The sequence below is a fragment of the Mixophyes fleayi genome, chromosome 6 (genome assembly GCF_038048845.1).
Source record: "Mixophyes fleayi isolate aMixFle1 chromosome 6, aMixFle1.hap1, whole genome shotgun sequence".
Taxonomy (NCBI): domain Eukaryota; kingdom Metazoa; phylum Chordata; class Amphibia; order Anura; family Limnodynastidae; genus Mixophyes; species Mixophyes fleayi.
The window spans coordinates 72229004-72242602 of record NC_134407.1 but is presented as its reverse complement, the minus strand read 5'-3'; the positions used below and the strand labels follow the sequence as shown (position 1 = coordinate 72242602).

The window sequence follows — 13599 nt, the reverse complement described above, 5'->3', positions numbered from 1 at the left end:
TCTACATTTATTCACCTAGACATTCATTGCTAGCATCGGCTGAAAAGAGCACAACTCTAAACTCTATGGAGGTCGTGAGCATGAGTGCATACACACACTACATGATCGTTAGGTGATTGGTCGGAAAATATTAAACATTATGACCAACCAAATGAGCCGACAATCGACACTTTGGAACGACATACACATTAACCCAAATTCCGTCCGAAAAGTCGTATGTCGACTGATTTGCCTGATTACTGGACGAAAACGCTCCAGTGTGTACCTAGCCTAACTTTAGGCTGTCCAGAAACGATCATGGAGCTCTGACTGTTCACTCCAGATCCCTGCTACCACCTACCTATGGCAAGAGGGGTGTAAAGAAACAGGCATGGTGTATGGAACCAGTGTTACAACCTCTTAATCTAATCCATACCTGGACTGCACTTTTTAGCCATGTTGTTAGCCAGAAGTATCAGTGATGAAACTATTACATCTCCTTGGAAAAGTACTTCAGGGGTTAAATTCCACCTCCACAGGGAACACTCAGGAGTTGAGTGAATTAAACTACCATTGTTATTTCTGTTTGCTCCCTATTGTCCACTAGTAAGCTCTACAGACAGCCAGGAGCCGGACCCAGCAGGGATCACCTGAGGGAGGACACCTGCAGAAGTAGGGTAGCAAGCTGGGTAGTGTGAGAAGCCCACCAATCGAGACCTTTTGCAACTCCCATGGGCAGGCAGTTCCCAAGGTGGGAGTATGAGGTGATAAAGGAGGCTGCCCTGGGAGCTGGACACGCATGTGACTGACTTTGGCCAAGAGGTGATGCTCTGTCAGAGAGGTGCTGTGGAACCTCTCTCACTGGATTTATTTGAACGGATTTACTCACTTGTTGGACCTGCTATTTGTTAATGAGACAGTGCTGTATTTAATTCTGATCTGCAGAATAAATCATCCTTCTATTTTTCCTCTAATACTGTGTCTGAGCGATTTGGGAACCACGTATCTTCACAAGGGGTAACAGCTCAGTCACACTCACCCACTGTAGCTATATAAAAACATATTAATTGTGTGTTAAAACAATATAGTTTCTTCTAAAGTCAAAGTTTTACATATCTACATAGCTATTTTCTGGGCAGGTATATTCAGTAATATTAAAGAGAATATCAACATCGCATGTACTTGTAGGAGCATGCTCAGTGAGCTCTTATGTATAACATTAACCTGTAGGAAGTCTGACAAATTTGAATACAGGCTCCTGACTGATTCTGAAAGATCACATAAGATTAGTGTTATACATTTCATTTAACTTATTTCTAATGCATTATATCAGAAAGTACATGACGGAAAGGGAGTTGTACATTTTTCTATATGTGTATTAATAACTGTACATTGCAATAAGGCTTTTACCAAGCCTATACTATTTATGATAGATTTTTCTATGATTTTTTTTATTATTTAATTTTTTTGATACTCTACATCTTATTGAAACCTTAGAGTAATATACTAAAACTATACCCACAAAGGGGTAATTACAGTGTCATAAAATCAAACACACAATATTTAATTAAATTTTTCTATGATCTTACTATCAATTGTAATAAAATAAATAAAAATAAAATAAAAGCCAGATGCCAAAGGTAAAACATAAAATTATAAAACACACACATTGCTGCTAACAGAGGATTACATATTCTTCTATGAAATCATTAACTTGAGGTGCGAGGTAGATAATTTTAGCAGCCCAGTGTAAAACTAATAAAAAGCTTTTATGTTAGAGCAACTCTAAAAACCAAAGGGCATTTTATACTCTATTACACATTTTGATAATAGGTTTGGCAATTAGTTCACATTATTAAAACCCTGAAAGCGTTTAACAGATCACTTGTTCTGCAACGACAACATGGCCAGTTTTGTACATTTCAGGACACTTGCAAATGCTTCAACGACTTTCAGCCAAGATGTTAAAAAAATATTTAAAAGCTTGTATAGTGTCTTGTGATCAAATAAATGATGTGTCTCCATGGGACCTGATAACAAATCATTATCTTAGCCTGGACTAGTCATGCCATCTACGTAAGTTTGGTTGGGAAATATTTCATGTGACTCATTTAGGAGAGCAATGACCATATGATTTTTTTCTCAGGCATCAGATGAGATGCAGATAGTACAATCATGTGCTGTACAAGGCCTGAGGATGAAAAGACTGCAACTGGATCCTTCACTGAAATAGCAAAATAGAATACAATAGGGATGCAGCAACGTCACAAATATCTGCAAGGCTGTTACCACCAACTTAGATGGAAAAATTTCATATAGCAGAAAAAAGAAACATTTACTTAATGACAAAACTGGTCAGTTTTGAAGCAATGGATTACTAGGAGGTGTAATTAGAAAAAGCGTTCTTAATGACAAAAATGCTTCAGAGGCAGACAGAAAGTAGGGGATCTGCTTGAATAGCAGGCTATCTATTAAAAATTGTAAATGTAATTTTTTTTTTTTATTATTTTTTTTACAATTTGCAAGTTAGTAACATTTTAATAATCTATGGTTGCTTTAATTAGGTTGCAATAAATGAATACTGCAAGGTAAAAGCAAACGGTTTTCATTATGGAAGGGCAAACGTGTCTCTTTGGGGCCTGAAATGTAACCTACTTGTCAGAACTGGCAGGTCAACCAAAAATAACATTTTCATCTGTAATGGAGAACTATAGAAACATAATACAGCCTCGTGCTAGGATAAAATACAAAACCTTAGAAACAAATATAGCAGTCCCATGCTCACATTTAATACAGAACCATAGAAGCATATATAGCAGCTACAATATAATATAGACTTATATAAATATACAGTCCCATGCGCAGTATATAATACAAAACCACAGAAACATGTATTATATACTGAACATGGGACTGTAATACATGTTTCTGTGGTTTTGTATTATATACTGCGCATGGGACTGTATATTTCTATAAGTCTATACTATATTGTAGCTGCAATATATGTTTCAATGCTCTGTATTATATACTGAACATGGGACTGTAATACAGAACATAGAAACATATGACAGTCCCAAACTCAAAGTATAATATAAATCTATAGAAACATATAATATAGCCCCAAGCTCAGCAAATAATGCAGAACCATATAAACATATATTACAACCCCACAGGGACGGACTGGGACTAAAAATCAGCCCTGGCATTTAAAGTACACAGGCCCACCTCAGTTCCAGCAGGAAAGAAATTGTGCGCCGCCGCTATATGGTGGCGCCGAAAAAGGCGTGGCCACATTCTGTTGTGGGTGTGGCCAACATGGGGCATTGATACATACGTTATAAGAAAACATTACATTTATCACGCCCTCCCAGTCACATCACGCCATCCCCCCAAGCACATTATGACACCCCCAGACCACTGCACTTATCAATGCTTCCATAAGGGTGGGAACTTCCTGCAGAGTGAGCTCCTCGGCTTGCTCTGCAGTCTGTGTCCTGTCCAGGAACTGGGAGCAGCTATCAGTTCCCTTCCCCTAACCAGAGGTGGATTAAGGCTTGTGGTCCCAGGGTATTTAAGACAGCAGGGCCCCTATTATGTAAAATGGTTATCATTTTAGACAGATACACAAGCAATACTATGTGCACTACTGTTAGAAGCACACAGCTCTGCCTTCACAAGCAGTATGTTGTGAAGCGGGACATACCTCACAACTGTACTTGCAGTCGGACCAATCCTGACTAAGCGAGACACTCGCCCAAAGTCAGGACTGCCCCACCAGATTCAGGACAGTTGGCAGACTGTCCTGCTCTCTCCTACCTGTCTTGCTCACTTTCACCACTTGTAGCAGCTGGTGTCTTTAGCTCAGTTCTTTCTCGTCTTGATCCTGGAATATTGAATGCCCTATTTTAAAAAAAAATGGGTACATTAGATTTAGAAAACGCCAACCAGCCCCAGTGTTAAAACAATAGCACTCACGTTTTATAATTAGGCCTCCCTCCAGTCCCCACAATAAGAATATTCACATTAGGTAGACCTATTTCCCTCCAACCAGCCCCAACATTAAATTTACCGTATACCCATTTACTCAAAACATATTTCCCTCCCTCCAAACAGTCCCAGCAATAAATTAAATTTTAACAAATATAGCCATTTTCCACAACCATCCTTGGCAATAAATAATTCATATTTACATTTAATAAATAGCCATCCTCCCCAAAATCAGCCCCATCAACTGATAGCCCTAAACCACCCCAGCATTAAATTAAAAGTTCCTTAATTAGCCCCCACGTACACTCAACGATTAAATAGCCTATCTCCCACACTATATTAAGATCCTCCCTTTCCTCACATATATTAAAATACTGCGCGTGCACACACACACACGCGCACACTATATGAACATGGCCAAACACGCGCACACTATATGAACATGGCCAAACACGCGCACACTATATGAACATGGCCAAACACGCGCACACTATATGAACATGGCCAAACACGCGCACACTATATGAACATGGCCAAACACGCACACACTATATGAACATGGTCAAACACGCGCACACTATATGAACATGGTCAAACACGCGCACACTATATGAACATGGTCAAAACACGCGCACACTATATGAACATGGTCAAAACACACACACACACACACATAATATGAACATGACCACTCACTCACTATGAACATGGCCGGCCACACACACTTACCTTGTTAGCCCCCTGCACACCCTGCTCGGCGGACAGAGTTTCAGTGATGTGCGGCTGATGCTCCTTCACCTCACCTTAAATAATTAGCCCCCACCTACACTCCACCATTAAGTAACCTACCTCCCACACTATATGAAGATCCTCCCTTCTCTCACATATTATATTAAAATACTGCGCTCGCGCACACACACTATATGAACATGGCTAAACACGCGCACACACACACTATGAACGTGGCCAAATACACACACACACACACACACACACAAATATGAACATGGCCAAACGCGCGCGCACACACACACACGCACGCACGCACGCACGCACACACACACACTATGAACATGGCCAAACACGCAAGAACACACACACACACACACACACACAATATGAACATGGCCATACACACACGCACACACACAATATGAACATGGCCATACACACACGCACACACAATATGAACATGGCCAAACATGTACACACACAATATGAACATGGCCAAACACGCACGCACACATAATATGAACATGGCCAAACATGTACACACACAATATGAACATGGCCAAACATGTGCACACACAATATGAACATGGCCAAACATGTGCACACACAATATTAACATGGCCAAACACGCACACATACAATATGAACATTTCCACTCACTATTAACATGGCCGGTCACACACTGTCGAAGTCAGCAAATTGGATAGAGTAATTTCAATTAATATCGAGTAAACTTGGTTGACTTTGTCTGAAATTATGCGCAGAGCACGCTACAGCGTGGAGGGGCGTATCCAGCCGCAACACGTGGCAATAACAGGTTTTACACTTTTACATACATTCACACGAACATACACATTTGTAATTAGTACACATTAATTGTAGTTGCAACAGTTATTTATGTCGAAATATAGCAGTATTTATGTTTAGTATTATAAGTTATATGCATATTAGTGAAATCAGAGGTTCAGGTTGCAGGAACTATGTCATGTTTAGTATCATTTTAATCCCCTATTCATCAGCAGTTGTCCGGTTCATTCGCCAAAGAGATCGCACATTGCATACTTTAGTTAGCGATGTTAGGGAATAAATGTTTAAAGTGATACTGACTGTATAATATAAATAGACTAGTTGAAACTGGATTCTTGGCGGGAAAATCGGAGTGCATCCCCTGGACCCCCAACCTTTGGATATTTTGGTTTGAACTGGCCTATGACCTGCAGTACACTGGACCTTCCTGAAGCCTGGACCAATAGAAGCAAGCCACATCATCTGCATGGTTTTACTGTATTCACTGACTGTATATAAGCAGGGGCTCTGGACCTAGTGACCACAGCCTTCAGACCTGAATGACTGTACACTGGATCCAGAGCGCCTGCTATAAGTAACGGCTGTACTTGTTTTATTCTGACTTTTTATTCTGCTAATTTTGGCTATTAAATTACTTTGTGCTTTGGAACCACACATCGGCAATCGACAATCGTTATTGGATAGCAACTAGACGTGCATAACACTTACCTTGTTAGCCCCCTGCGCACTGCTCGGCGGACAAAGTTTCAGTGATGTGCCGATGCAAGTAATCACATGGGACGGCGCACAACGGTGCAAAATCACAACGTCGCACATCACTGAAACTCTGTCCGCTGAACAGCGCACACTGGGCTGCTACTGCTCGAGCGGGCATGCTGCCGACCGGATCGTCCAACTAGACACCGACTGGCATTTGCCAGAAGTGCCAGATGGCCGGGCCGGCCCTGCAACCGCTTGACCATCGTGTATATATTATATTTGATAAGTATATAGTGGAGCAGAAGTGCCCAAACCCAGACCTCAAGAGCTACCAAGAGGTCATGTTTTCAGGATTTCTGACTGTAGAAACAGGTGAGATAATTACTGACCCAGAAAAATAGATTAACTCAACCATGCAGGATTAAAGAAATCCTGAAAACATGCACTGCTGGAAGCTTTGGAGGACTGGGTTTGAGCATCTCTGCAATACAGGCTTACTTGCCACCTTACCAAGTAAATAGCATGAACACATTTACTAAAATATGAAGTTGTGCGGACCTTGTCTCATATATATATATATATATATAAAAAAAAAACCTCACTTTTTCATAGTCAAGCAGTTTCAGATGACTGTATAGGGAGCAATCTGAAGAGAGGAACATAGAGATAGAGGCTTCCACAATTTAATTAAAATGGAACACTAGGAGCCTCAGTGCAGACAAATAATATAAAACAATGTTTTTACTTCAGCTTTTCTTCCAGTAACAAACAGTATAATAGCACCCTATATGGCTATTACTTAGTGCACTATATGTACAATTATAGTAATATAATGTATAGATGAATTTAATTTACTTTTATAATCAGACAACATTCAGTATAACAAATTCACTTTAAAACACACATAGAAGAAACACAAGGCATATATGTGAACTTATTGCAATAGCACAAATATAAAGGTTATTAGAGCTTTGTGTATATAAAAAAAACCCACAAAAAAGCAGACACTGTGTTGCAATTTGTTATTACATAAAAGCTATGTTTTTCTAATAGAAGAAATATAAAATATTCAGCCTGCATCTTCACACCTAGTATTAACATGAATTCTGATATCTACCACTAAAAGGCAATTACTTGACTTTAAAAGCATTTAGGAAAGGAGGATTTGTTAGTGTGTGTTTGGGGGGTCTGCAGATAAAATTAAAAGGAACACTTACTCCCACCACCTCTATATGAAAGTCCTCCTACATATTCTATGTAAATGAATTTCATTTTAATTGCCATTTACAATGCAAAATACAAATGCATAGTTTTTACTTGGCACGTAATGCTGAAATCTAAAAGTATAATTTATTTCATCTAGATTTTTTACCTAAGCCATTTATATGATTTCCTAATTAATATTACAGATGGAGCTGCAATCTGCTGCAGTATGTCAAATTTATTAAAAAAAACAAAAAAAAACAAAAGCAAGAAATCCTGGAAATAAAACATCCTAAACATAATGTAGTTGTAGTTCTATGTAATAAAGCAGACAAGGAGAAAGAAAGAACATGGTTGCTGTGGTTGTCAGGAGAGGACTCCCTATTTATCTCGCCTGACTGCTCCTCCTGTCAGTAATAAAATAAGGTATCACTCCCATTTGTGCGGTATGACTTGTTGCTGAAGTGTCACACAAAACAAAAAGCACACTCAAGCAGTTTTGAGCTCATTCACGCAGACATATTTCTCCTGCGTGTGATCTTGGCTTTTGCACAGAGAACAAATGGATCATCAAACATCACTGTTCCCTATGCTATACGCATTGGGAAATGGAGCACACAGCAAATACTGCCTGTACCATTCTTCTCACTATAACCTTGGTGGGCCATACACTAATCTGAACACACAAGGTTTATATATATTATATTATGTAAACAGATTCATTATTTCTATGAGCAGAATTTCCATCAGTGTCCAATCCATGTGTGCCCCATGCAGAGCCAGAGATATAAGTATTGTCAGAAAGCAGGATTGGAACACAGCATTTATTCAGATTCCCCTCTGGACAATGAATGGTACCATGTTTGTTTCATTTGTATCATTCATGGATTGACTGTGCTGTCCCCTTCCATTCTTATGCACTTACTCCACTGGCATCCGAGATATGAATGTACTTATGACTAAGATGCAACAGTGCAGTTCAAATGCTATTGTGTGATGTCATTAAGTGCCCAATTCATGTTCAGACAGATGTCCATTTGCTTAGCTTATCTTGTGTGAAATAGCTCTACGTATGCTCGAAAACGGACATTACACCAAAGAACGCAATTGCATGCAATTCATGTCAAATGTAAATGTGAGGGGCGGAACAGGGGACAGAGGGGAGGACACATGTAAGCAATGTACAGTAAGGTCATGTCAAGAGTTCCATGCAGAAGATTCAAGTTCTTGGTTTCTCGTAAATATGGTTGGTTTCAGCCAAATCATTTGAACCAGCTACAGGGCAGGTGTGTCGATTGATAGGTGATGACTGACGCAGCACAGTCTTTGTTTTAAAAACTACACGTGTGTGTGCGCCACTAGCTAGCACAGGACATGTGTATGTAAGTAAGATATACATGTATGTACAGTGTGCATTGAAAGCACCATTATTTATGTATTGTAAAAAAAACAAACAACATTTCTTTGAAAATAGATATTTATATAAATGATTTCCATTTGTGCCTCAGAGCACTGGGGTTATGAGTTAGATTATCGACCATGGCCTTATCGGTGTGGCGTTTGTACATTCTCCAAGTGTTTGCTTGGGTTTCTTCCAGGTGCTCCGGTTTCCTACGACACTCCAAAAAAATACTGGTAAGGTTAATTTTGCTAGCAGCCAATTAATCTGTCTGTGTGTGCACGTGTGTGTTATGGAATTTAGACTGTAAGCTAGAGTGGGACAGGGACGGATGTGAATGACAAATAATCTCTGTATAGCGCTACAGAATTGGTGGTGCTATATAAATGATGAAGATTATATTGTTAATAGTTTTTAATTTATTTTATAATATAACATTTCTTGTATACGGTCTGGGGTGACCTCACATTATTGCACATACGCTTGTGCGTATACTTCAGTCTGCTTTTTCTGTCTACGTAAGGAAAGTACCGCTTTAGCAGAGTGTATGTACACCCAGATACAAATCAGAACGCACCTTGAGATCCGCTTCGACTTGATTCCAGCCAGGACTACACACTTATTCAAGTGTGAGAGAGATCTCACCTATACCGTAATAAGAAAAACATGATCATTCTTTCCTCAATAAAAGTGGAGGAGTGTGCTAGTGACAGTTTATGTATGTCTTAAAAGGCCTCATGTCATTATGTCAGAGCAAAGAGACCAAATGACAGCAATTTAACCAATGGCTCAGAATAATTGTCTCACTAGGAAAAAAGTGATTTGATGGCAATAATGAGATTTGTCCAACAGGAATTTTTCTAATGGCTGCTGGAACAATAATTAATGCTAAAAATGTATTTAAATTTTTCTAAAACAGAGTTCTTGCACTGGAATAGAGGAACAGTTAGATTGTAAGCTCCTCGAGGACAAAATCTCTTCCCTCTAATTGAATGACCCTTTCTTGTATACGGTCTGGGGTGACCTCACATTATTGCACATACGCTTGTGCGTATACTTCAGTCTGCTTTTTCTGTCTACGTAAGGAAAGTACCGCTTTAGCAGAGTGTATGTACACCCAGATACAAATCAGAACGCACCTTGAGATCCGCTTCGACTTGATTCCAGCCAGGACTACACACAAGTTCAGTGCTTTTTTTTTAAAAAAAAAACGCAATTTGCATCCAAGTTGCATCTGGACACAAATGTTATGTTCAATAAGACAAACATGTATTTTAATTATAGCTTCTCATTAGTAAGTTATAAAATTATATTTTAAAAAAAGCAAACAAATGTCTCTAATAAGATAAAGCTCATCTGGCAAGGGTCAGTAACCCTTAATGACAAAATCACTTAATGGCAGCAATATATTGAATAAGTTAAAAGGGTAATGTTGTACAAAAGGCACAAAGAATGCTAATGACTAGCAACTTGTTAAAAAACGGCTCCAATTTAATAAAACACTTTCGATGGCTTGAACTGATGAATAAAGAGAGTGGTCGATGGAGTAATTCTATCTGTGATAATGAAACAACAAAGAAGCATACTTATGAGAGATAACATTTTAAAAGGGTTCTCAATCCCATAAAACAAATAGGGCCCCCTACCTAATCTGAAACCAAGGGCCTACTCCCGCTGTGGCCCACAGTGCTAGAGCTCTACTGAAACGCTATAAAGAGCCTGTACTACTTGCATGGAGTCAGCTGCAAGGGTCCGTTATGAGTTGGTGTGGGAGCTGGACATGGGGGGAGACATTGGACAAGGAGAAAGAATGGGAAGAAATTACAGCATCTAGCGCCATCTGTGCAAGAATGAAAGAGAATGCATATAAATTCTCTACTACTGATACTATGTACCATCTTGGATACACCGAATCAACTTGAATGTCTTTCCCCACCCCCCCCCCACTTCTTCTTTAAGCAAAACTAAACAGAAATTTCTACTGCAAATGTTCCAGGGCGTGTTTCGCACATTGTTGTATGCACTCTGGCCTTGTTGTGATGTAATGACCACCATTGTCTTGAATTTTATGTATGCTACACTATTTGTGAACAGCTGATCTTGCAATAAATTAACTCTTTAAAAGAAAATATTTTATCCTATATTCTTAATTTTAATTATTGACCCCCTTTAACAGCCATAGGACACAAGACAAGGTGAATGTACAATTGTTAGAAAAAGTCCATGTTTTAACACTTACTATTCTTTGAGTGCCACATCCTTCTCTGTTGCATTGATTTGGCATCTTATGGGCCTATTTAATGTAGATCTCTCCATATCCAGACCAACTAAAATACACAGTTACACTTCATGGCAGTTTGGATCTGGACACTTATTTGGTTTGAGGACTCTCATATATAATTGCTGTAACTGTTGCCCACCGTGCCATAGAACAGGTTTAACAATGACCAAGACACATTACAGGCAATATACTAATCCTTTACCTTTTGGGTGGAGGACATATGGAGAAAATGTACTCTCGTTTAATGGATTAATTGGTTTAGATGGATGATATCATCAGCGGGTCCCAAATGAACAGGCCACAGTACTGATCCAGCTAAAGTGATATAGTTTAAAGAACATGAACTGTTCACTTTTAAAAGGATACCTGGCTCAGATGCCTGGAATTTAGAGGGTCTTAAATAAGAAAAAAAATGAGAGAGATCTCACCTATACCGTAATAAGAAAAACATGATCATTCTTTCCTCAATAAAAGTGGAGGAGTGTGCTAGTGACAGTTTATGTATGTCTTAAAAGGCCTCATGTCATTATGTCAGAGCAAAGAGACCAAATGACAGCAATTTAACCAATGGCTCAGAATAATTGTCTCACTAGGAAAAAAGTGATTTGATGGCAATAATGAGATTTGTCCAACAGGAATTTTTCTAATGGCTGCTGGAACAATAATTAATGCTAAAAATGTATTTAAATTTTTCTAAAACAGAGTTCTTGCACTGGAATAGAGGAACAGTTAGATTGTAAGCTCCTCGAGGACAAAATCTCTTCCCTCTAATTGAATGACCCTTTAAATTCTAAATTTACATTTTTTCTTTTTCAATACTAAAACAATATATGCATTCAAAATAATATCTAATTGAGGTGACCATATGTATGTGTATAGGTATATAAAATAAGCCACATAAATTACATGAAGACACGTCTGTCTAGCACTTGCGTCATTAAAAAGCAAGAATACATCCTGTTGAAACTTGGTTTGATTGAATTCTGGTGCTCATTACCACATCTTAAAAAGCAGACCTTCTAGTAAATGTACAACAGGCAGTGCATAGACATAGCAGCTATTTACAAGCATTGCATCTACTCATACATGTACAATCACAAGATAATTTACTGAGTATCATGATAAAACAAACAATTGCCTGCAACCATGTAACGCTATAAATACCAAGTTGACACATGATTTCTTTAAGAACACAAAAACAGAACATTATTAAATGTGATTTAAAAGGACAATATGATTCCCTAAAAACTGACAAATTGCAACATGATTTTCCACTGCTTTAAAACATTTTCTTCCTCCCTGTTTCATCATTGAAACAGGTATGCTGGTGTGCCAATTCGTTTTACAAAAGATTTCTTGCTCTCTTGTCCAACAATTGTTATAATGGGTCCCACAAATATACTACAGTTCCCTTTTAGAACATAACAGAGATATGGCATGAATTCCACTAAGCCCTGCATAATATATATATATATATATATATATATATATATATATATATATATATATATATATATATATATATATATATATATATATATATATATATATATATAACACATCATCTTTATAGGTTCCCTGGGGGATGACACATGATGCTTTTTACTTTCAGAAGTTACATATGTATTCACTGTGAAGTATTCCTTTGATCAGTTATGATTCCAATAAAGAATATATGCTGAACTTGGCTCCACTTCAAGCTTCAAACTAAACAGTTTTGTCTATCAGCCTTCAGCCTGACCTAGAGCTTGTAAACCGAGCTTTAAGTTCTCCGCCATCCGATAAAAGGGATCTAATATATTAACATGACAAGAGACACAAAACAGACAAACACACCCCCACCCCGCCCCACCTCCGCCAATTATTGGAAACACTGTCATTCTATTTTCATAACTACATTGACCAGGCTACATTCATCATGCTGTCTGATATAGTGAGTCTTTCATTAAAGTTCATCCTATGTAAATTGCTGCAGAATATGCTGGTGCTAAATATATCAATATTAATAAATAAAAAAGTAAACAGGTTATGGATATAAACTGAAGTGTGAGTGAATATATGTTTAACAACATTTAAATCTTTAATGTGCTGCTCTCGAAATCACAGTGCTGAAACGTTCTCTATACTCCCTGGTCATCAGGGCTCAATGAAACTCCTGAACATGACAGAAAATGCATCACATACATGCTAAATGGGGCGACATAGGTGAAATCCATGAGACAATGGAAGGACTGATCTGTTGCATTACCATGTAACTGGGGAACACAGTACTCACCCCAGCTGCAAACCCCAAACTTCCATCCAAGATCCGTCTCTGTAGGAAAAAAGGAACATGTACATTGATTTAATATTGGACAAATACTGATGATCTAGCAGCAAATTGATTATTATTTATCTATCCAAAAGACATTTTGAGTCTTATCCAGCAATCACACTTACAGTAATGGTATCACAAACACAAATACACTATGACAAGAATGCAGACTTTATATTCTGAATTAGAAACAAAAAT

General features: G+C 38.3%; 1 protein-coding gene across 4 annotated transcripts in view; it reads right to left on the bottom strand.

Moving 5' to 3' along the window:
• Positions 1-13599, bottom strand: part of SLC39A11 (solute carrier family 39 member 11) — a 364339-nt gene that overhangs the window by 319961 nt on the left and 30779 nt on the right. For all 4 annotated transcript variants that reach the window (XM_075216853.1, XM_075216854.1, XM_075216856.1 and 1 more), the window contains exon 3: positions 13363-13401. In XM_075216853.1, the coding sequence (XP_075072954.1) occupies positions 13363-13401 (39 nt within the window). The remainder of the gene's footprint in view (positions 1-13362; positions 13402-13599) is intronic.